Genomic DNA, 25,343 nt, shown 5'->3' on the forward strand with positions numbered 1-25,343 from the left:
CTGATCACAGCTGTATATGTCCCGTGGGTACCTGTATATACCGCTATACTGTCTGATCACAGCTGTATATGTCCCGTGGGTACCTGTATATACCGCTATACTGACTACTCACAAAAAAAATCTGAACTTTTGTAAATTATTTTGGTTTGTGTCATCATTTTCTGACACTTGTAACTTTCTTGATTTTTTTTGCAGCTTTTTGTGTACACTGTGCATAGGCAGAAAGCTGCCAAACAGTGGTGTGGGAGGGCTCAGAATTAAGTGAACTGCTAGATCTGCAGCAGAGGAAACAGTTTTTAATCATGACTGCAACAAGTAGCCCAGTAATAAGTGACACATCACTGGAATCAGGGTCTCTGCCCCTACATCATGCTGCTCTCTGTTTACATGGAAAAATCCGGGTGACGGATTCCCTTTAAATGTGTTGGCTCAACTTCTTAAAGGGAACCTGTCACTTCGATAAAATGGATAGATGTTTGTTAAATAGACAAATATCTATGAGAAGAATAATTATTAGCTCATATCTAAGTGTAAGGTTTAATTCACTCCTGATTTTGGATTAAAAAAGAAAAAACAAATAAAAAACACCTGTGTATAGTGAACAAGGAGCGACCGATCGATCGATAGAGACACAGACATACGACTGTTGGACAGATGGACGGACACACAGAAATAAAGATTAATTAAGCCGATTTATTCTGTCCAGACAATGAGACACTGAAGATTATAAATCAGATTTTTATTACTTTTACAGATAATTTTAACATTCTGACTTTAAGGGCAACTTCATGTAGATCTGCCATCACCAGCACTCGGATCAGCTGCTCAATAATGGACGCAGGGCTCGTCTCTGCCGCTCTCTGCGCCCTCCAGAAGGTCAGCACCTGCAGGATCTTATCAGCAAGCTGCAAAGATCTGAAAGAGGTATGTGACACCATGCAGTGTAGTTATATTCTTGTACATAGGAGCAGTATTATAGTAGTTATATTCTTGTACATAGGAGCAATATTATAGTAGTTATATTCTTGTACATAGGAGCAATATTATAGTAGTTATATTCTTGTACATAGGGGCAGTATTATAGTAGTTATATTCTTGTACATAGGAGCAGTATTATAGTAGTTATATTCTTGTACATAGGAGCAGTATTATAGTAGTTATAGTCTTGTACATAGGGGCAGTATTATAGTAATTATATTCTTGTACATAGAGGGCAGTATTATAGTAGTTATATTCTTGTACATAGGGGGCAGTATTATAGTAGTTATATTCTTGTACATAGGGGCAGTATTATAGTAGTTATATTCTTGTACAGAGGGAGCAGTATTATAGTAGTTATATTCTTGTACATAGAGGGCAGTATTTTAGTAGTTATATTCTTGTACATAGGGGCAGTATTATAGTAGTTATATTCTTGTACAGAGGGAGCAGTATTATAGTAGTTATATTCTTGTACATAGAGGGCAGTATTATAGTAGTTATATTCTTGTACATAGGGGGCAGTATTATAGTAGTTATATTCTTGTACATAGGGGGCAGTATTATAGTAGTTATATTCTTGTACATTGGATCAGTATTATAGTAGTTATATTCTTGTACATAGGGGGCAGTATTATAGTAGTTATATTCTTGTACATAGAGGCAGTATTATAGTAGTTATATTCTTGTACATAGGGGCAGTATTATAGTAGTTATAGTCTTGTACATAGGAGCAGTATTATAGTAGTTATATTCTTGTACATAGGAGGCAGTATTATAGTAGTTATATTCTTGTACATAGGGGCAGTATTATAGTAGTTATATTCTTGTACATAGGAGGCAGTATTATAGTAGTTATATTCTTGTACATAGGGGGCAGTATTATAGTAAATATATTCTTGTACATAGGAGCAGTATTATAGTAGTTATATTCTTGTACATAGCAGCAGTATTATAGCAGTTATATTCTTGTACATAGGGGCAGTATTATAGTAGTTATATTCTTGTACATAGGAGCAGTATTATAGTAGTTATATTCTTGTACATTGGAGCAGTATTATAGTAGTTATAGTGTTGTACATAGGAGCAGTATTATAGTAGTTATATTCTTTTACATAGAGGCAGTATTATAGTAGTTATAGTCTTGTACATAGGAGCAGTATTATAGCAGTTATATTCTTGTACATAGGGAGCAGTATTATAGTAGTTATATTCTTGTACATTGGAGCAGTATTATAGTAGTTATAGTGTTGTACATAGGAGCAGTATTATCTATATATATAATTGCCTTATTCTGTCTGTCTGTCTGTCTGTCTGTCATGCTCCAAAATTGTGTCCTTACGGTGACACAAAGCTGATTGGCCGCTGGGCTCGCCATGGCCCCCCCCCCCCCCACGGATTGGCCTCTCACCCCGGCTCTCTGCAGGCCCCGCCCCCCTCACGCAATGCACGCTCGCTCTGGCCCAACTGACACGGAGCTCCGACTCCCAGGTGAGTACACACACACACATCAGATCACACTCACTCTCACACACACCTCACACATCACATCCACACACTCACAACATCCTGGGATATCGCTTGCTTCTACACCGGCTCCGTCACGATCCCAGCAGCGCCATACATAACCTTGCGATGCTGGGATCTTGACGGAGCCCGTGAACGCTGGTAACCATTATACACATCGGGTAACTAAGGTCCCTTGGTTAACCGATGTGTATCATAGTTACCAGTGTACACCGGCTCCCGGTACACATGTGCAGGGAGCCGGCATTATACTCCTCTCCCCCCAGGACTACTCCTCCTATTACAGTCCTCCTATTATACTCCTCTCTGAGTATAATAGGAGAACTATTAGCATGGGGGATGTAGAACGATGGGGTGCGCAGCATGGGGGATGTAGCACGATGGGGAGTGTGCAGCATGGGGGATGTAGCACGATGGGGAGTGCGCAGCATGGGGGATGTAGCATGATGGGGAGTGCGCAGCATGGGGGATGTAGCACGATGGGGAGGTGCGCAGCATGGGGGATGTAGCACGATGGGGAGTGCGCAGCATGGGGGATGTAGCACGATGGGGAGTGCGCAGCATGGCGGATGGAGCACGATGGCGGGTGCGCAGCATGGGGGATGTAGCACGATGGGGAGTGCGCAGCATGGGGGATGTAGCACGATGGGGGATGTAGCACGATGGGGGATGTAGCACGATGGGGGGTGCGCAGCATGGGGGATGTAGCACGATGGGGAGTGCGCAGCATGGGGGATGTAGCACGATGGGGAGTGCGCAGCATGGGGGATGTAGCACGATGGGGAGTGCGCAGCATGGGGGATGTAGCACGATGGGGAGTGCGCAGCATGGCGGATGTAGCACGATGGGGAGTGCGCAGCATGGCGGATGGAGCACGATGGTGGGTGCGCAGAATGGGGGATGTAGCATGATGGGGAGTGCGCAGCATGGGGGATGTAGCACGATCGGGGATGTAGCACGATGGGGGGTGCGCAGCATGGGGGATGTAGCACGATGGGGAGTGCGCAGCATGGGGGATGTAGCACGATGGGGAGTGCGCAGCATGGGGGATGTAGCACGATGGGGGGTGCGCAGCATGGGGGATGTAGCACGATGGGGAGGTGCGCAGCATGGGGGATGTAGCACGATTGGGAGTGCGCAGCATGGGGGATGTAGCACGATGGGGAGTGCGCAGCATGGGGGATGTAGCACGATGAGGAGTGCGCAGCATGGGGGATGTAGCACGATGGGGAGGTGCGCAGCATGGGGGATGTAGCACGATGGGGAGTGCGCAGCATGGGGGATGTAGCACGATGGGGAGTGCGCAGCATGGCGGATGGAGCACGATGGCGGGTGCGCAGCATGGGGGATGTAGCACGATGGGGAGTGCACAGCATGGGGGATGTAGCACGATGAGGGATGTAGCACGATGGGGGGTGCACAGCATAGGGGATGTAGCACGATGGGGAGTGCGCAGCATGGGGGATGTAGCACGATGGGGAGTGAGCAGCATGGGGGATGTAGCACGATGGGGAGTGCGCAGCATGGGGGATGTAGCACGATGGGGAGTGCGCAGCATGGCGGATGTAGCACGATGGGGAGTGCGCAGCATGGCGGATGGAGCACGATGGCGGGTGCGCAGCATGGGGGATGTAGCACGATGGGGAGTGCGCAGCATGGGGGATGTAGCACGATGGGGAGTGCGCAGCATGGGGGATGTAGCACGATGGGGAGTGCGCAGCATGGGGGATGTAGCACGATGGGGAGTGCGCAGCATGGCGGATGGAGCACGATGGCGGGTGCGCAGCATGGGGGATGTAGCACGATGGGGAGTGCGCAGCATGGGGGATGTAGCACGATGGGGGATGTAGCACGATGGGGGATGTAGCACGATGGGGGGTGCGCAGCATGGGGGATGTAGCACGATGGGGAGTGCGCAGCATGGGGGATGTAGCACGATGGGGAGTGCGCAGCATGGGGGATGTAGCACGATGGGGAGTGCGCAGCATGGGGGATGTAGCACGATGGGGAGTGCGCAGCATGGCGGATGTAGCACGATGGGGAGTGCGCAGCATGGCGGATGGAGCACGATGGTGGGTGCGCAGAATGGGGGATGTAGCATGATGGGGAGTGCGCAGCATGGGGGATGTAGCACGATGGGGGATGTAGCACGATGGGGGGTGCGCAGCATGGGGGATGTAGCACGATGGGGAGTGCGCAGCATGGGGGATGTAGCACGATGGGGAGTGCGCAGCATGGGGGATGTAGCACGATGGGGGGTGCGCAGCATGGGGGATGTAGCACGATGGGGAGGTGCGCAGCATGGGGGATGTAGCACGATTGGGAGTGCGCAGCATGGGGGATGTAGCACGATGGGGAGTGCGCAGCATGGGGGATGTAGCACGATGAGGAGTGCGCAGCATGGGGGATGTAGCACGATGGGGAGGTGCGCAGCATGGGGGATGTAGCACGATGGGGAGTGCGCAGCATGGGGGATGTAGCACGATGGGGAGTGCGCAGCATGGCGGATGGAGCACGATGGCGGGTGCGCAGCATGGGGGATGTAGCACGATGGGGAGTGCACAGCATGGGGGATGTAGCACGATGAGGGATGTAGCACGATGGGGGATGTAGCACGATGGGGGGTGCACAGCATAGGGGATGTAGCACGATGGGGAGTGCGCAGCATGGGGGATGTAGCACGATGGGGAGTGAGCAGCATGGGGGATGTAGCACGATGGGGAGTGCACAGCATGGGGGATGTAGCACGATGGGGAGTGCGCAGCATGGCGGATGTAGCACGATGGGGAGTGCGCAGCATGGCGGATGGAGCACGATGGCGGGTGCGCAGCATGGGGGATGTAGCACGATGGGGAGTGCGCAGCATGGGGGATGTAGCACGATGGGGAGTGCGCAGCATGGGGGATGTAGCACGATGGGGAGTGCGCAGCATGGGGGATGTAGCACGATGGGGAGTGCGCAGCATGGGGGATGTAGCACGATGGGGAGTGCGCAGCATGGCGGATGTAGCACGATGGGGAGTGCGCAGCATGGCGGATGGAGCACGATGGCGGGTGCGCAGCATGGGGGATGTAGCACGATGGGGAGTGCGCAGCATGGGGGATGTAGCACGATGGGGGATGTAGCACGATGGGGGATGTAGCACGATGGGGGGTGCGCAGCATGGGGGATGTAGCACGATGAGGAGTGCGCAGCATGGGGGATGTAGCACGATGGGGAGTGCGCAGCATGGGGGATGTAGCACGATGGGGGGTGCGCAGCATGGGGGATGTAGCACGATGGGGGGTGCGCAGCATGGGGGATGGAGCATGATGGGGAGTGCGCAGCATGGAGGATGGAGCACGATGGGGAGTGCGCAGCATGGAGGATGGAGCACGATGGGGAGTGCGCAGCATGGGGGATGGAGCACGATGGGGGGTGCGCAGCATGGGGGATGGAGCACGATGGGGAATGCGCAGCATAGGGGATGGGGCATGATGGGGGGTGCGCAGCATGGGGGATGGAGCACGATGGGAGGTGCACACCTCCCCCCAACACACACACACACACACACACACACACACATACACAGGGAACCACAAACACCGCCATACACAGACACCCACACACACAGACAACGCTGCACACACACAACACCCAACACACAAACACCGCGGCATACATAAATATACGCACATACCGCACAACACACACATTGCACAAAACATACCTCCCCCCAAAACACACCACACCCACACAAACCGCGCAACACACACACACACAACGCGACAGACACACAGCGCTCCACAAACAACGCAACACACATACAACACCGCTCTCACCCCCCCGCCACACCCAGACAACACCCAGAACATGTACAGCCCCTACACAAACACTTGGTAACTACACACAACAACATATATATATATATATATATATATATATATATATATATATATATATATAAACAAAAATCATACATGAACTACACAATACGTAAATTCTAAAATACCCGATGCGTAGAATTGGGCCACCTTCTAGTAGTAGTTATATTGTTGTACATAGAGGCAGTATTATAGTAGTTATATTCTTGTACATAGGAGCAGTATTATAGTATATTCTTGTACATAGGAGGCAGTATTATAGTAGTTATAGTCTTATATATAGGGAGCAGTATTATAGTAGTTATATTCTTGTACATATGAGCAGTATTATAGTAGTTATATTCTTGTACATAGAGGCAGTATTATAGTAGTTATATTCTTGTACATAGGGGCAGTATTATAGTAGTTATATTCTTGTACATAGGAGCAGTATTATAGTATATTCTTGTACATAGGAGGCAGTATTATAGTAGTTATAGTCTTATATATAGGGAGCAGTATTATAGTAGTTATATTCTTGTACATATGAGCAGTATTATAGTAGTTATATTCTTGTACATAGAGGCAGTATTATAGTAGTTATATTCTTGTACATAGGAGCAGTATTATAGTAGTTATATTCTTGTACATAGGGGGCAGTATTATAGTAAATATATTCTTGTACATAGCAGCAGTATTATAGCAGTTATATTCTTGTACATAGGGGCAGTATTATAGTAGTTATATTCTTGTACATAGGAGCAGTATTATAGTAGTTATATTCTTGTACATTGGAGCAGTATTATAGTAGTTATAGTGTTGTACATATGAGCAGTATTATAGTAGTTATATTCTTGTACATAGGAGGCAGTATTATAGTAGTTATATTCTTGTACATAGGGAGCAGTATTATAGTAGTTATATTCTTGTACATAGGGAGCAGTATTATAGTAGTTATAGTCTTGTACATAGGAGCAGTATTATAGCAGTTATATTCTTGTACATAGGGGCAGTATTATAGTAGTTATATTCTTGTACATAGGAGCAGTATTATAGTAGTTATATTCTTGTACATAGGAGCAGTATTATAGCAGTTATATTCTTGTATATAGGGGCAGTATTATAGTAGTTATATTCTTGTACATTGGAGCAGTATTATAGTAGTTATAGTCTTATATATAGGGAGCAGTATTATAGTAGTTATATTCTTGTACATATGAGCAGTATTATAGTAGTTCTATTCTTGTACATAGGAGGCAGTATTATAGTAGTTATATTCTTGTACATAGGGAGCAGTATTATAGTAGTTATATTCTTGTACATAGGAGCAGTATTATAGCAGTTATATTCTTGTACATAGGGGCAGTATTATAGTAGTTATATTCTTGTACATAGGAGCAGTATTATAGTAGTTATATTCTTGTACATAGGAGCAGTATTATAGTAGTTATATTCTTGTACATAGGAGCAGTATTATAGCAATTATATTTTTGTATATAGGGGCAGTATTATAGTAGTTATATTCTTGTACATTGGAGCAGTATTATAGTAGTTATAGTCTTGTACATAGGGGCAGTATTATAGTAGTTATAGTCTTGTACATTGGAGCAGTATTATGGTATATTCTTGTACATAGGAGCAATATTATAGTAGTTATAGTCTTATATATAGGGAGCAGTATTATAGTAGTTATATTCTTGTACATATGAGCAGTATTATAGTAGTTATATTCTTGTACATAGGAGGCAGTATTATAGGAGTTATATTCTTGTACATAGGGGCAGTATTATCTTATGAAATATAGTACAAATAAAAAATGTCACAATACAGTACGCACATAATTAGCCCATATACTTGCGGAAGTATTTGCCCCCTTGAATTTTTCAACCTTTTCCCACATTTCAGGCTTCAAACATAAAGATAAAAATTAAAATTTTATGGTGAAGACTCAACAACAAGTGGACACTTGTGAAGGTGAACGAAATTTACTGCTTATTATACATCAAGAGACTGAAATTCTCGCCCATTCTTCCTTTGTAAACAGCTGGAGCTGAGTGAGGTTGGATGGAGGCGTTTGTGAACAGCAGTTTTCAGCTCTTTCCACAGATTCTCGATTGGGTTCAGGTCTGGACTGTGACTTGGCCATTCTAACACCTGGATACGTTTATTTGTGAACCGTTCCATTGTAGAATTTGCTTTATGTTTGGGATCATTGTCTTGTTGGAAGACAAATCTCCGTCCCAGTCTCAGGTCTTTTGCAGACTCCAACAGGTTTTCTTCAAGAATGGTCCTGTATTTGGCTCCATCCATCTTCCCATCAATTTTAACCATCTTCCCTGTCCCTGCTGAAGCAAAACAGGCCCAAACCATGATGCTGCCACCACCATGTTTGACAGTGGGGATGGTGTGTTCAGGGTGATGAGCTGTGTTGCTTTTACGCCAAACATATCATTTGGCATTGTTCCCAAATAGTTTGATTTTGTTGTCATCTGACCAGAGCACCTTCTTCCACATGTTTGGTGTCTCCCAGGTGGCTTGTGGCAAACGTTAAATGACACTTTTCATGGATATCTTTGAGAAATGGCTTTCTTCTTGCCACTCTTCCATAAAGGCCAGATTTGTGCAGTGTACGACTGATTGTTGTCCTATGGACAGACTCTCCCACCTCAGCTGTAGATCTCTGCAGATCATCCAGAGTGATCATGGGCCTCTTGGCTGCATCTCTGATCAGTCTTCTCCTTGTTTGAGATGAAAGTTTGGATGGACGGCCGGGTCTTGGTAGATTTGCAGTGGTATGATTCTCCTTCCATTTCAATATGATCGCTTGCACAGTGCTTCTTGGGATGTTTAAAATTGTGGAAATCTTTTTGTAACCAAATCCGGCTTTAAACGTCTCCACAACAGTATCACGGACCTGCCTGTTGTGTTCCTTGGTCTTCATGATGCTCTCTGTGCTTTATACAGAACACTGAGGCTATCACAGAGCAGGGGCATTTATACGGAGACTTGATTACACACAGGGGCTTATATTTATCATCATCAGTAATTTAGGACAACATTGGATCATTCAGAGATCCTCAATGAACTTCTGGAGTGAGTTTGCTGCACTGAAAGTAAAGGGGATGAATAATATTGCACGCCCCAAATTTCAGTTTATTATTTTTTATAAAAGTTTAAAACAAGCAATAAATTTCGTTCAACTTCACAATTGTGTCCACTTGTTGTTGATTCTTCATCAAAACATTAAAAGTTTTATCTTTATGTTTGACGCCTGAAATGTGGGAAAAGGTTGAAAAATTCAAGGGGGCCGAATACTTTCACAAGGCACTGTATTCAATCCTATAGTGTCCCTATAATAGCACCATGAAAGGACTATCATGACCCCTGATAACCAGTACTGGCTTACCAACTAGATGCCCAGGGTAAACTATAGTAAAGAAGGAGCATTGTGGTAAAATCTTTGGATACTAAGTTAATATATTCCATGTGGTCCAGGAGGTGAAGTGGTTATTTTGTAAATAATAATGTTAGAACTTATTTCCTAATAATCGTGTTACTTTATACTTGTGTGGAGGTCGACTGAGCTATAGCTTGTATGTGCAAACGTAATAAGAATGTCTGTGTATATAAATAATCAAAATATAGATTTAGTTTCATAATAATCTGTCTGTCTATGTAGCCATCGCATAGACCCATAGTTTAATTCAAAGTTGTATAGTCATGAAGGAGTTAACCAAAGATAATGAAGCCAGAATGTGCAGCTGCAAAAGTGTTATCAGTAATGTTCACACAGAAAGAATGTACAAGAAACAAACTGCGCTGTGAGAAATTAAGGAGTAAAAGTACTCCCTGTTTAGCTTCAAGGCCGAAGTAGCTTTTCTGTAAAATTGGATCTATCGAATACACGAGTCAGTTGATGACGCTGGCTCAAGGAGAGCATGTCTGTGTGTTCATTGTCTGATACATTGATATATCAGCACTGGTATACAGCTAATACGGCACTGTGTCTGCATATCCCAAACGAAGAGTCCATTAGCAGTCTTCACCCAAATTCCTCCCTTTACACTTGACCCAATGAGGAATTGTAGTCATTTAATAATTATTATTTTCCTTTCTTACCGGTTCCTCACTATAATTTTGACGTCTTCATCTTTCATCTTAAGTTTCTTGCACAAAAAAGCGAAATCTTCTATGAACACAGCACGAGACACTAACGAGAAGATCTTCTGCATGATCCTATCTAGAATAAATGACACAACAGTTAGTAATACGGATGCTTTCGCATGTAAGCGCTCTTTTTTTCAAAGATGACATTGAGAAATGGAATATGAGGGCACATATTTCACGCTTATCTAGGTGGCATCATATGCCAAGATATCATTGATTCATTATTTAAAGCTTTCATTATTCCCCTGGAGCAAAGTGTGATGGGAAACATACATGCCTGTGATAACAGAGCCCTTCTATGCCACACGTTTCCAGTGGTTTGAGCAGCATAGCATAGTGTGGAGAGATGAAAAAGCATATATAGTCTCAAGGAGGGCAGAGAAAACTGGCTGTAGAAAAGAAGGCATGAAGAAGAAATAAGTGCAGGATAGAAGCTGTGCTGATATATGAGCTAATGAAGACAGCAGCGCCCTGGACACAAACAGAGATCACATCCAGCCTGTATTACTGGGAGGGAAATTCCCACACAAAAAACCTGAAATTTGTATCAGACCACAAACTGCATATCAGAATAAATGAAGGAAAAAATATAAAGATTGGAGACTGAAACTTAAATCACCTTTAGCTAATAAAATTGCAATGTAAAATATCATTTTTTTTTCCATGCTAAAAGTGTCCATAGTCCTTAAAAAGAATCAGCAGGTTTTTATTACCCAATCTGAGAGCACCATGATGTAGGAGCAGAGACACTGATTCCAAGGTTGTATCACTTCGTTTACTGGGTGCAGCAGTTTTAATAAAATCCCTATTTTCTCTGCTGCAGATCTAGCAGAGCTCAGAATGCTGAGCTGTGTATTACTCCACCCACACCACTTATTGACAGCTTTCTGTGTACACTGGTTGATAGAAAGCTGCTAATCAGTGGGTGAGTATGTGAAGTTACATAGAGAAGGCAGGTAGTCCTGAATTGATAAACTCCTGCTGAAAAAAAAGCCTGTGGTTTTATTGAAAAAAACAACACTCAGCTTAGTAAGTCACACATTGCTGGAATCAGGCTCTCAATCCCTACATCATTCTGCTCTCAGATTACGTAGCAAAAACCTGTAGACCTATTCCCTTTAAAGGGTTTTTATTCTCATGAATAAAGTTCTATTTAATCCGTACAATAGATCTTGGAATAATAATCATTTCCACAATTGGTTGTGTTTAAAAATAATGTTCCTGTGCTGAGATAATCTTATATATGTGTCCCTGCTATGTACTGTGTAATGGCCGTGTCTGACCGTACAGGGACCTGGACTGATCATACCACATCTCCTGGGCAGGGAAGGACGTAATAAAGTTTACAAACATTACAGCACGGGATCATATCTGATTCTTTTTGTGAGGTAAAACATTTCCCTGCCTGCATCTTAAAAAAAAAGTTTTACCTCAAAGAAAGAATAATTTGCGATCCCATGCTATAATGTCTGTATACTCTTTTTGCGTCCAGGAGATGTGGTATGATCAGACCATGTCCGTGTACGGTCAGACACAGCCATTACACAGTACACAGCAGGGACACATATATAAGATTATCTCAGCACAGGAACATTATTTTTAAACACATCCAATTGTGGAAATTGTCATTATTCTAAGGTCTATTGATTAAAATGGACTTTTTTGGGTGGAAATTCCCTTTAAGTTTATTGGATAACCATTGGCAATAGTTTTTCATGAGTCCACTGGCAGCAGCCACTTTCATCAGCTATAGGATCCTTATTTGTGGGTGTTAATAACAGCTAATGATCCACCCTAACCCTCTCAATTTAGGATATGCCAGGTAAAATCTATAGTACAGCAGTAGAGACGTAGCCCCTTAAAGGGAATCTGTCAGCAGGTTTTTGCTGCCTCATCTGAGAGCAGCATGATGTAGGCAAGAGAGATCCTGAATCCAACGATGTATCACTTAGGCTATGTTCGCACGTTGCGTTTTTTTCCGCGTTTCTGCAGCGTTTTGAGCGGCAGCGTTTTTGCGCTAAAACGCATGCGTTTTTGTTTTCCAGCAAAGTCTATGGGAAAAGATGAAATCCTGTCTGCACTTTGCTTTTTCTTCTGCAGCGTTTAATTTGCACATTTTGGGTCAAAATCCATGCTGAAAAAGAAGCAGCATGTCAGTTGTTTTTGCCATTCCTGCAGCGTTTCCATAACATTGGAGTCAATGAGAAATGGCAAAACGCATGTTGGATTGAATAATCTGCGTTTTAGAAGCGTTTCACATGCTTTTTACCTGCGTTTTCAATAGCAAAAACGCAGTTGTAGGAGGGAAATAACCAAGGCAGAAACGTCATTACCTACATCACTTCCTTTTTCCTATAAATACTGAGATGTGTTTGTTTTTGTGCCTGCTACTATTGTGATTTCTCAAATTCAACATAATTGGAGAGATTTGTGTATAAAATGGCTTGGTTCCAAAGAATGAAAATAGATGTTGGCAAATTAATTTCTATGGTAAGTTAATGAATATTTTACTTATTTTTATCAATTAATATTTCATTACCGTATTTTTTCGCTTTATAAGACGCACCTGATTATAAGACGCACCTAGGTTTTAGAGGAGGAAAATTAAAAAAAATAAAATTGAGCCAAATAGTGTGCTAAAACATTTTAATAAAATTAAAAAAAAACATTATTTTAACAATTTAGACTCAACAGGAGGGTCTGTTATGGGGGGATCTGTGGATGATGCACTGCTGTGGGGGACCTGTGGATAACGCACTGCTATGGGGGACCTGTGGATGAAACTGCTATGGGGGACCTGTGGATGACACTGCTATGGGGGACCTGTGGATGACACTGCTATGGGGAACCTGTGGATGGCGCACTGTTATGGGGGACCTGAGGATGATGCACTATTATGGGGGACCTGTGGATGATACTGCTGTGGGGGATCTGTGGATAACGCACTGCTATGGGGGACTTGTGGATGACGCACTGCTATGGGGGACCTGTGGATGATGCACTATTATGGGGGAAATGTGGATGACGCATTGCTATGGGGGACCTGTGGATGATGCACTATTATGGGGACCTGTGGATGATGCACTGTTATGTGGGATCCGTGGATGACACGGCTATGGGGGACCTGCATGATGCACTTTTATGGGGATCTGGGACTACCACCCCCCTCATCCTTAGGAATACACCCATGTACTGTATACCATACATGGCTGTATTCTGAAAGATGAGGGGGGTGGTAGTCACATTTACACTTTGGCCACTACATTAGTCCCTCCCTGGAGTGTTTACACTAAAGGACTACAGCCCCCATCATCCTTCAGAATACACCGATTGATACAGTATATTCTGAAGGCTGATGATGGGGGTTGTGTTCCCCATTGTTCCCCCATGTTCCTGACATTTGTCAGGCTCAGATCACTGATTGGTGGAGGCAGCTCTGCAGAAGTTGTCTCCACCAATCAGCATCCAGCCCTAGCGAGGAGAGGGAGAATCGTTCTTCTCTCTCTCCTCTTTCTTATGATAGTCTCCGTCTGCTGCGGAGATCTAAAATGGAGCCCACGCATGCACAGATCGCGATCTTCGAGAGCCGCGATCTCTATCTGCGCCTGCGTAGCCTCCGACGCGATGGACTTCAGGAAAATGGCTACGGAAGGCAGCGCATGCGCAGATGGAGATCTCGCTTCTCTGAGATCTCCATCTGCGCCTGCGTCACCTCCGCAGCCATTTTCCGGAAGTCGCGTTGGAGGCAGCGCAGGCGCAGATAGATTTCGGCTATGGTGACCGCCACCGCAGCCGATTGCCGGGGGATCCATGGCGGCCGCCACCGCAGCCGATTTCCGGGGGATCCATGGCGGCCGCCACCGCAGATGATTGCCGCGGGATCCATGGCAGCCGCCTCCGCAGCCGATTGCCGGGGGATCCATGGCGGCCGCCACCGCAGACGATTGCCGGGGGATCCATGGCGGCCGCCACCGCAGCCGATTGCCGCGGGATCCATGGCGGCCGCCTCCGCAGCCGATTGCCGGGGGATCCATGGCGGCCGCCACCGCAACCGATTGCCGCGGGATCCATGGCGGCCGCCTCCGCAGCCGATTGCCGGGGGATCCATGGCGGCCGCACCAGCCTCCTGTGACTCACTCCACCGCCGGATTACTGCCTGGTAAGTTACATTCACTTTGTAAGACGCACCCCTTTTTTAACCACAATTTTGGGGGAAAAAAAGTGCGTCTTATAAAGCGAAAAATATATGTTAGAACTGTATATGTTAGAACTGTATTGAAAAGTTTAAATAACCTATACTAAATTATCCTTTAAATAATTAATAAATGTAAAAAATACTCCTCAAAATATATATATTGAAATTTGAATTTAAAAATAAACTAATTATTTGTATTTTTTCAATCTGCTATGATGTATTGTGGACTACTTTGCAAGATACTTTTAAAAATGATAATGGTTAGCTTATAAATCTATGATATTTGTAAAAAATATTAAATATATACATTGAAAATTAACCAAACAGGTTGAGTCCATGCCATGCCTATGGGATCCTACATGCCCAGATTATATGCAGAAAACAAAGAGGATGGACTGTTGGGGAACAATTTGTGCAGAACTTTTTCCACAATGGCATGAGGCTGATGCAGCATTACAACATAGAATTGGTATAATGTCTAATTTTGTATTTTATATTATATTATTATATAATATGTAAGAACATCAATTTATAGTGTAAAATTATTTATTTTTATTTTTAAATTGTTATAGAGCTTGACGTGCGCAAAAGATGGCGATCTGTAAAGGACCGATTTCATAAAATAAGGAATGAGGGCATGAAAAGTGGGAGTTCACCCAAGAAACCTAATTTTATTTATTATGATGATCTGTCATTTTTATGCACAAGTCGCAAAAACAGAGAGTAAGTATTCATGTAACTGTATGTTTTCTTTGTTTTATTAAAATAATGTTATCATCAGAATTGTTTGACAGTTTTTATGTTTTGTTTTTTGATTAATGTGATGGGGTTTTTTTTCAGAACTTCAGGAAATTTAACATCCCTAGAAACACCTGTTGGTGATGGTGAAGGCCATGAGAGCCTTCATCAACAAGACCTGGATGGGCCATGTGGCAGTATTGAACACATTACCTCAGAAAATGAAGGGGATATTGAAAATGTCAGTGTACCTGAAAAATCACCACCTAGGGCAACAAACAATAACTCGGGACCATCAAACTATATAAAGCCAAAAAATAAAAAAAAAATCCCAAAAATATACAATTAGAGGAAGAAGTAATCTGTAATGAAACTTTAAAATTATTAAATACAACTGCACATGAAGATGACATAGATCATTTTGGAATTAGTATTGCTGGTCGAATTCGTAAAATTAAAGATTTAAAAAAAAAAAAAAATACATGCATGACAGCCATATGTGGGATGCTGAGTTGTTATGAGGAAGAGGGTAGTTTCCCTCCATCCGGCTCTATAATTTCAAAAACTGAACAGATTTTTTCTGATCTAAAAAACCCACCAACTGAAAAGACTAATGAAAATATGGGCACAAACCCAATGTACATACCAAAACAATATTCTGTTAATCAAATTCCCTTTAATCCAAATTTACAACAACAATATTTTCAACAACCCATAACAACTCATAAACCCCAAAATTCCCAAATAAATATTCAGCCTCCTGTAAATTTAAATTTGAGGGCACGTGACCAACCTCATGGCTATTTCAGTAGTCAATTATTTTCTGATCAGTAATGTAATTTTTGTGTTTTATGTAATGTTTTTGTTTTGGACCTAATTATGTGAAAAATTTGAATATAAATTTTGTTAGCTTAAAAACATGTGTCATTGTGGTAAGAAACTGCTTTATGACTGTTAAAAAGGCAAAAAAAATAAATAAAATATTGTTTGGATGATTAATATATGTTTTTTACTTTTATTTAGCGTATTATAAATGGTTTGCATGAATTTACCTTGATGACTTTGTAGTTATCATTGTTTCAGGAAATGACTTCATAACACATTAACATAAACTAGACAGGAAAGGCAGACATCTTTGTTTTTGAATCTCTTAACTTTATTTTAGAGCCCAATAACATGACAAACGCATATGCTTTTTTTGCTTAAAAACGCATGTAAAAAGCACTGAAAACGCGGTAAAAACGCATGCGTTTTTAGCGCTGAAAAATGGCCAAAAGCCATTTGGTCAAAAACCAAGGGAAGGAAAACGTGCAGAATAAACTGCAGGTACTCCGACGCAACGTGCGCACATAGCCTTAGGCGGGCTTTGCACGTTGCAACATCGGTAACAATGTGTTACCGATGCTGCAGCGATAGTACCGCCCCCGTCGCACGTTCGATATCTAGTGAAAGCTGCCGTAGCGATTATTATCGCTACGGCAGCTTTACACGCACATACCTGCCGTGCGACGTCCCTCTGGCCGGCGACCCGCCTCCTTCCTTAGGGGGCGGGTCGTGCGGCGTCACAGTGACGTCACACGGCAGGCGGCCAATTGAAGCGGAGGGGCGGAGATGAGCAGGATGTAAACATCCCGCCCACCTCCGTCCTTCTCATTGCAGCCGGCGGCAGGTAAGTTGAAGTTCCTCGCTCCTGCGGCTTCATACACAGCGATGTGTGCTGCCGCAGGAGCGAGGAACAACATCGCACCTGTCGCTGCACCGCCATTATGGAAATGTCGGAGGCTGCAGCGATGATACGATAACGACGCTTTTGCGCTCGTTCATCGTATCATCTAGGATTTACACACTACGACATCGCAAGTGACGCCGGATGTGCGTCACTTTCGATTTGACCCCACCGACATCGCACCTGCGATGTCGTAGTGTGCAAAGCCGCCCTTAGATTACTGGCTGCAGACGTTCTGACACAATCAACATTTTTAGATTTAGCAATGTAGCAGAGCTGAGAGAGCTGCCCCCGCCCACACCAGGCTCTCTATAGAGATTGACAGTGAGGTGTCAATCAGAGGAGGGGGGTGCTAGACTGCCCTGCACATGATAATGTAATCTGAGCAACGGTAAGTCCTGCTGCTTAAACAAACATTGCAAATAAACAAGAGATCAGACCTTGACAAGACAGGCATCCCTGAATTCTCTGTGTTAACCCTTGCAGCATGCTGGCTTTATCTTACATAGCAAAAACCTGGTAACAGATTCCCTTTAAAAAAAAAATAAGCTCCGAAATTATGCTTTCAGGGATGATATGAGAATTTTAGAATTCACCAGTAACGTCCCGCACCTTCTACCAGGTCAGCCGCCTGTATATACCGCCCAATGGGATAGGGTTCCTTTCCATCACACACGAGGCCAGGGGGCTTCATCATAGGATTCCCATCGAGGCTGATCTGCTTCAGATTCTTCAGACGGTGAATGTCCCCGGGCAATGATGTCAGCTTGTTGCCTAAATAGATTGTGGATTATAATAATATAGACTAAAATGTTCCAAAAAAATTCAATACAGAAGATTAATCTCTATAGAAAATATAAAGATTACACAGGATACACGCAACAGAACAAATGGTAAATATAACCTAGATGAGAGACCTGGAAAGTCAGGCTTTTTAGCCATCATATTTAGTGATGAGCGAATATACTCGGCACTATTTGTTACTCGAACGAATATTAAAGGTATTCACATTATCCGCTACTCGACTAGTATTTTGCTCCTCGCCGCGTGAGTTTCAGGTCCCCTCCCCCTCATGTTTGGAGTCTGAGTTTCAGCCATTAAACATGCGAGGTTGCTTGTCAATTACAGTAATGCTGTAGCCATCTTCGCTACTGGCATTACAGTGATTGTGAGGCGCAGTGAAAAAAAAAACAACTAACAAATACATGCTGTCATTAAAACTGCAACCAATCACAGACACTGTCAAAGAAGGTGGGCGGGGGAAGCAGCGCATATTCATGATACTTAATGATCGTACCAGAAAGCATTATCTTACAGCCGCTGGAAAACTCCGTAAGTGTAATTCTACTGCTTTAATCCCCGTAATACTTTTTCATTGCCAGTGTTAGGTCTGTGAGAGCCAGAAATCTTGCATGTTTTTAAGTGACTAAATACTTATTTTCCACCATAATTTGCAAAAAATATCTTCCCCATGATGATGTTCCCGTTTCAGCAGTTTTCCATCCATTGCATCAGTTTTACAGCCCATCCAGATCTACTTCCAAGGTCCTCCAGAAAATGAATTGAATTTACCATTGGCTTATATTAGGTTCGTTATTTGATACAAATAATAGAAATTATTTGGCGTGAAGAATCCGAACCAAAATATTTGACTATTCACCCATCTTCCTATCTAACCTATTTAAGTATTCTCGTATTTCCCTGCTCTCGGGGGGCATACCATTCACGTTGATGTGCTGGAGACCCTCTATGGCAGAAACAGATGCAGGCAGACAGGAGAGCTGGTTATTAGAAGACTTAATACTGATTAAATGTTTCATTCCTCCAATATTTTCTGGAATTATTTTTATGCCGTTGTCAGAAATATCCAGATTTTTTAGGTTACTCATTCTACATAATTCTTCTGGTAGATTTGTCATCTGAAAACAAGCAGAATTCATGTCTCATTAATTTATAAATATCCTAAAATAATTAATTTTTCTTAAATTTTGGGTTCTATAATACACATTTTTGGGTTGCACAAGGGTGACATGATTATATTTGAACGAGGCACCCAGGGGCATCATTACTTTTTAAGGGGACACTCAAAGGCCATTGTTTCTTTTAATGGGTCACTTAACCCATTATTACTAGGTTAAAGAGTGCAATATTTGCCTTGCTTTGCAGGCTAGCAACCCACACCATGCACTGCGTTGGTACAGCATCAGCGTGTCCTCCCCTTTACTTCCCCGGCCATCCATGTGTGCTGCTGCCTCCTTCCCCTCTCGGGCCCTGAACATGCCGCACACAGTTCTCGGGAGTGCACTTAAGACGCGCACGCACACTGGCTCTCCTCTTAAAGGGTCTGCGTGCTATTTCCAGGAAATGCCTCTCAGCCTATGACTGAGAGGCCCTGTGTATTTAAGGCATCCTCCCATTAGGGGAGGTGCCTGTGCAACGCTTCTAGTTAGTTAGTCAGTGTTCCAGTCTGCCATCTAGCTAGTTGTCAGGTCTTGAGCTCCTGTCCTGTTATCCCTGTGTCCGTCTCCAGTACCTACCTGTCTGTCCCTAGCATGCCCACCATTCCTGTCCGTACCCATCTGTCCAGTCTGCCTCAGTTACCCCACCTGTACCCAGCTACTCTTGAGTCCGTCACTTGTTCTGGGGGTAAGCTGCCACAGTCACGCTCACTGCCCTGGGAGTGGTATTTGGCATCTGCCTCGCAGTGGGTGCTTAGTTAAGCCCCTCTCACTAAGGAGTAAGCCCAGGTCCCCCCTGTGGTCCAGTGGGTCCACTAATCCTGCTCACTGCCCTTAAGGCCCCGTCACACTAAGCAACATCGCTAGCAACATCGCTGCTAACGAACAACTTTTGTGACGTTGCTAGCGATGTTGCTGTGTGTGACATCCAGCAACAACCTGGCCCCTGCTGTGAGGTCGTTGGTTGTTGCTGAATGTCCTGGGCCATTTTTTAGTTGTTGCTGTCCCGCTGTGAAGCACAGATCGCTGTGTGTGACAGCAAGACAGCAACAACTGAATGTGCAGGGGGCAGGAGCCGGCTTCTGCGGAGGCTGGTAACCACAGTAAACATCGAGTAACCAAGAAGCCCTGTCCTTGGTTACCCGATATTTACCTTTGTTACCAGCCTCCGACGCTCTCACTGTCAGTGCCGGCTCCTGCTCTGTGCACATGTAGCTGCAGGACACATCGGGTTAATTAACCCGATGTGTGCTGTAGCTAGGAGAGCAGGGAGCCAGCGCTAACCATTGTGCGCTGCTCCCTGCTCTGTGCACATTTAGCTGCAGCACACATCGGGTAATTAACCCGATGTGTGCTGTAGCTAGGAGAGCAGGGAGCCAGCGCTCAGTGTGCGCTGCTCCCTGCTCTCTGCACGTGTAGCTCCGTGCGCTGGTAACCAAGGTAAATATCGGGTTGGTTACCCGATATTTACCTTAGTTACCAAGCGCAGCATTTTCCACGCGGCGCTGGGGGCTGGTCACTGGTTGCTGGTGAGCTCACCAGCAACTCGTGTAGCGACGCTCCAGCGATCCCTGCCAGGTCAGGTTGCTGGTGGGATCGCTGGAGCATCGCAGTGTGACATCTCACCAGCAACCTCCTAGCAACTTACCAGCGATCCCTATCGTTGTTGGGATCGCTGGTAAGTTGCTTAGTGTGACTGGACCTTTACACTGGCTGTGAGCGTTACAGTTGGTTCATCTTGTATTTTTATCTTTACCATTGGATGTAGAAGATGCTATACCATATAATTTATTGAGGTCGCATTCAGTTGTGAACACATTGAGGGTTTTACCTTCAGATCACTCCCATGTCTGATATGTAGAGTTTCTAATGCCGGAACGTTGCACACTTCCTTTGGGAAAGCCTTGAAATTATTGTTGGAAAGGTCCAGCTCCTTCAGTGTCTCCATTTGTCGGATCTGCACAGGAACAGATGGAATCTGATTTCCCGACAGGACGAGTCTCTGGAGACTTTGTAAGGTGCACAATTCAGGAGGGAAACGTGTCAACTTATTATCGTGGAGTAGAAGATCACACAAGGACAACATGTTGGACACATTTGGAGGGAGTTCTCGAAGTTCATTCTTGCTGAGATCTAAGTAAATGAGATGGTCAAGTGTACAAACGTATTCCGGGAATTCCTGTAATTTATTTCCACTCATCTCTAACAACTTTAGCTTTGAGTTGTAAATAATGGTTTGGGGAATTTCTTGAATGTCGTTATGGTTAAGGTTTAAATGTAGCAGAGCAAACATGGAGGACAAAGCTTGGGGGAATTCGGTCAACCGGTTACCGCTCAAGTCCAATTTGGTTATCTGCGAACAGTTATTCAGTTCAATCGGGAGATAGAGCAGATCATTGTCTCCACCGGTCAACACCGATAGATGTTTCAAATGTGATAGTTGCTCCGGTAAACCCTCCAATGCGTTTCTGTCAAAATGAAGCTCCGTCAAGTAGGCTAGTTTATGGATTTTTTCCGGAAGGGATCCCAATCGATTGCCAGTCAGAATTAATGTTGTTATAGATTGACAACCACAGAGTTTCTCGTTCATAATCTGAAATAAATTATTGGCGACCGAGAGAACTTTGAGCTGTTGCAGTCGCTCAATCTTGTCCGATAATCCAGTTAGTCGGTTGTCATCGATGATCAGTTCTTCCAGATTGGTCAAATTATACAGCTGTACTGGCAAGAACGCAATCTGATTTTTACTTAGTAAAAGTTCTCGAAGGTTTTTCAGATCCCCAATTTCTTTTGGCAAATTTTTGATCTGATTACCACAAAGGCAGAGCTTAACCAGCTGTGGGAGCCTGAAGATGCATTTGGGTAAGGTGGACAGCCGATTGCAGTCCAAATTCAGTACATGCAGGTTCTTGAGGTTGGACATTGACTCTGGCAATGAGTTCAGGTGGTTCCCACTCAGCCCTAAGATTTGCAATTTTGTTAGGTTTCCTATGCATGGAGGTAATTGTGTGAGATGATTATGGGAGACAAAGAGCTGTTTGATGTGTTGGAGGCTGGAGATGACATCTGGTAGGCACCTTATGAGGTTATGGCTAAGGTTTAAGGCTTGGAGTTGGGTCAGCTGGCCTATTTCTGGAGGTAGACAACTTAGCAGGTTTCCTTCCATGGACAATATCTCCAGTTTGAGTAGATATTGTAGATCTTTTGGAAGCTCCTTGATTGAGTTGTTATTGAGCCGTAAACACATTAAGTCTGGAGATTTGAAGACATCTTCTGGTATCTCTGTCAGGTGTTTATTATTTAGCTTGAAAATGGTATGAGTCTCTGATAACATGGTGGATAACTGGAATTCACGCTGGGGATCGTCATAAGAATGATGTCTCCTTGTCCTTGTCTGTGACCTGAAAATTGTATAAAATATTAAGATCTTAGTTCACATTTATCAGGTGACCATAAACGGGCCGAGCTTTGCCAAAAAATGAAAACTATAATTGAGCAAGCTAATCGATTCTCAGGACCCTGATCCATCGATGGCCGCTGTATGGGAGCCCTACGAACCGCTTCCAACTTGTCTAATAACCTAAGGCGAGTTTGCCTGCTATGTTATTTTTGTCCATAATTTACATATTCAATAAAAAAGTATGATTTAAAAAAATATATATAAATAAATAAAAAAATCTACTTTTTTGGTGATATCTATTTTTATTTTTTAAGTCACTATCTACACTGGAGATAAAAATTAGAGAACTACACACAATTTCCTAAATGTTGCGGTCGTCCTATGTGAATATATCCTAACATGAGGAAACTCGCAGTATTTTAAACTTATTTCATAAATAGAATGTTTTCAAAAGCACATATTGTATATTAAATAAATGTTAATGAAAACACGGATCAAAATTAGAGAACACTTTTAGATTCCTGGAAGTTATTGGTGTTAATCTAATTTCCTTAATTATCTGACAAACCCTATGTAAAGGCCCCTTTGCACACTGAGACGTTCTAGCGATCCCACCAGCGATCCCAACCTGGCCAGGATCGCTACAAAGACTCTGGTGAGTCGCTGGTGAGCTGTCAAACAGGTAGACCTGGCCAACGACGCAACAGCGATCCGGACCTGCAGAGCGACCTAGTTAGTCATTGGGGACGTTGTAAAGCAGCTTTTTGAAAGGGAAGTCGCTAACGAAGCCGCTATAAAGTCCCCTTTACACACTGAGACTTTCTAGCGATCATGCTGCACAGCGGGAAACAAAGGACCAAAGAATGGTCCTGAACGATTTGTAGCGATCAGCAACTTCACAGCAGGGGCCAGGTCGCTGATGTGTTTCACACACTGCAATGTCGCTGGGGAGGTCGCTATTACGTCACAAAACCGGTGACGTTACAGCGATGTCGTTTGCGATGTTGCAGTGTGTAAAGCCACCTTAACTGGCAGCCTAACTTTCCAGTTTGCGTTGACTCAGCAAAAATGGTGTGCCATTCCAAAGTGACTGAAACCCTCCGGCAGCAGGTTGTCCAGATGAAGTCCAAAGAGGTGACCCTATCAGCCACAGCAAGAGAAGTTGGTCATTCCAAGTCTGTGATTTTGAGAATATTGCATCTTTACAACATCACAAACTATTTCAACTCCCCCCAACAAGGCTGGTCGCCCTCAAAAGACAAATCAAGTGAGCACAGGATAATGCAGAGAATCTCCATGAGTAATACTTTCAATACTGCAGCTGGTATTGCTCAGCAGTTCAGCACTGAACATGGTAAGGTCTGTCTTGTCATACAGTGTCACGACGTTTAAGAGCATTTGGACTGAAATTCCCCTCTGCAGTGACCAAACCTCTCATTAGCAAAAAGAATCAAACAGCTAGACTCACCTTTGGTGAGGATCAAGTTGCATGGACAGAGGAGAAGTGTCCACAGCTCATTTTAGTTATGAAAGAAAGTTTAATTTATTTGGGTCTGATGCGAAACATTATGTTCGTCAACAAGCTGGGGAAAGACTGAACCCAAAGTGTATTAAGAAGTCAGTGAAAGGTGGTGGAGGAAGTGTCATGGTTTGGGGAATGTTTTCTGCAGCAGGAGTTGGACCTCTCTTACAGCTACATGGCAGAGTGAATGCAAGCGTGGATCAGAACCTTCTAAACAACACATGGTTCCTTACGTTCATCCCTCAATCAGCCAGCAATTTTCATGCAGGACAATACCCCCTGTAACACAGCAAAATGGGGAAAGCAGTTCCTTGAAAAAGAAAACCACAACAGTCAAATAAGAGTGGACCAAAATCACACCAAGGCAGTGCGAGAGACTAGTGATGTCCTGTGGCCACAGATGTGATGAAGTCATTCACAGCGACAGCCGGACACGTCCTACTGATTGGTGACTGTTGCTACCTTCAGAAAATGTACTTATGTTTCTCTGTGCTGCAGTCATTGCCTTTCTCTAATTATGATCATCACGTTTTGGGCAAAATAAAGGTTTCAAGTTGATAAACTGGATATTTTGTAAAACCCTGTTCTAGTGGCATGGTGCACCCCTTACAAACAAACCCCTTCAAATGTTGATCAATGTAGATTACATTATTTCTGGAAAAAAAAGCAAGTGATCATACATTCTCTAATTTTGATCTCCTGAAATCTTGCAGTTTTCACTGTAACCAATGAGCTTCATAATAGACTGACACTTCCTGTTCTGTAGAGATCACTTTTCAGTCATCTCATTATCATCACAGGCAGGATTATAATAGATGAATATAGATAACACAGAATTCATCATTCACAATAGGTGATTGCTCGGGGCAATGCCTTATAGGTTGTCTATCAGTTTTACATAAGAAGCAATGACACAAAAGTATCTCCTACTGGGATAAAAATTGTAAGAAAATAAAATAATGGGGTCCGCACTTACCGGGATTATTTACAGAAGTCAGTAATAATTACACAATATTATCCGGGACCCTGACGGACAGTCCATGGCAGGATCATGCAGCAGGCTGCCTCTCATACATTGCAGTGCCTCAAGCAGATGACAGGTCACTATGGAGAGCTGTACATAAACACTCCTCTGCATACTGAGCCGTGTGGACCTGTCTGTGGTCAACAGATATTTACTTAACGATATCTACTCGCCCTTCCCAGACCATTAATACCCATGCAACTTACAATACCGGCTTGTCAGCTGCCATTATTACTACCTGTCATGGCCGCCCCCTGGAATAACAG

General features: G+C 43.8%; 1 protein-coding gene and 1 long non-coding RNA gene across 2 annotated transcripts in view; one reads left to right on the forward strand and one right to left on the reverse strand.

Annotated features, from left to right (window-relative positions):
- The window catches only part of LOC142244590 (uncharacterized), a 30,054-nt gene extending 13,621 nt beyond the window's left edge, over window positions 1-16,433 (forward strand). The window contains exons 2-4 of the long non-coding RNA XR_012724597.1: window positions 755-924; window positions 15,282-15,432; window positions 15,550-16,433. This is a non-coding gene — a long non-coding RNA (uncharacterized LOC142244590). The remainder of the gene's footprint in view (window positions 1-754; window positions 925-15,281; window positions 15,433-15,549) is intronic.
- LRRD1 (leucine rich repeats and death domain containing 1) lies at window positions 707-25,343 on the reverse strand. The gene is made up of 6 exons (XM_075316842.1): window positions 25,030-25,343; window positions 20,963-22,532; window positions 18,894-19,092; window positions 17,786-17,947; window positions 10,467-10,587; window positions 707-915 (listed from the first exon to the last, which is right to left on the reverse strand). Exons 2-6 carry the CDS (start codon window positions 22,463-22,465, stop codon window positions 732-734), a joined length of 2,169 nt encoding a protein of 722 aa, XP_075172957.1. The 5' UTR covers window positions 22,466-22,532; window positions 25,030-25,343; the 3' UTR covers window positions 707-731.

The sequence above is a fragment of the Anomaloglossus baeobatrachus genome, chromosome 6 (assembly GCF_048569485.1).
Source record: "Anomaloglossus baeobatrachus isolate aAnoBae1 chromosome 6, aAnoBae1.hap1, whole genome shotgun sequence".
NCBI classification, from domain to species: Eukaryota; Metazoa; Chordata; class Amphibia; order Anura; family Aromobatidae; genus Anomaloglossus; species Anomaloglossus baeobatrachus.

Bases quoted from the DNA above. Each gene is read 5' to 3' on its own strand.
- LRRD1 (XM_075316842.1), bottom strand. From the start codon at position 22,465: ATGTTATCAGAGACTCATACCATTTTCAAGCTAAATAATAAACACCTG. The intron at 10,588-17,785 runs GTGCGGGACGTT...CATTTATTCTAG, and splicing joins GGCGGCTGACCTGGTAGAAG to ATAGGATCATGCAGAAGATC. The intron at 916-10,466 runs GTAAGAAAGGAA...TACCTCTTTCAG, and splicing joins AAAATTATAGTGAGGAACCG to ATCTTTGCAGCTTGCTGATA.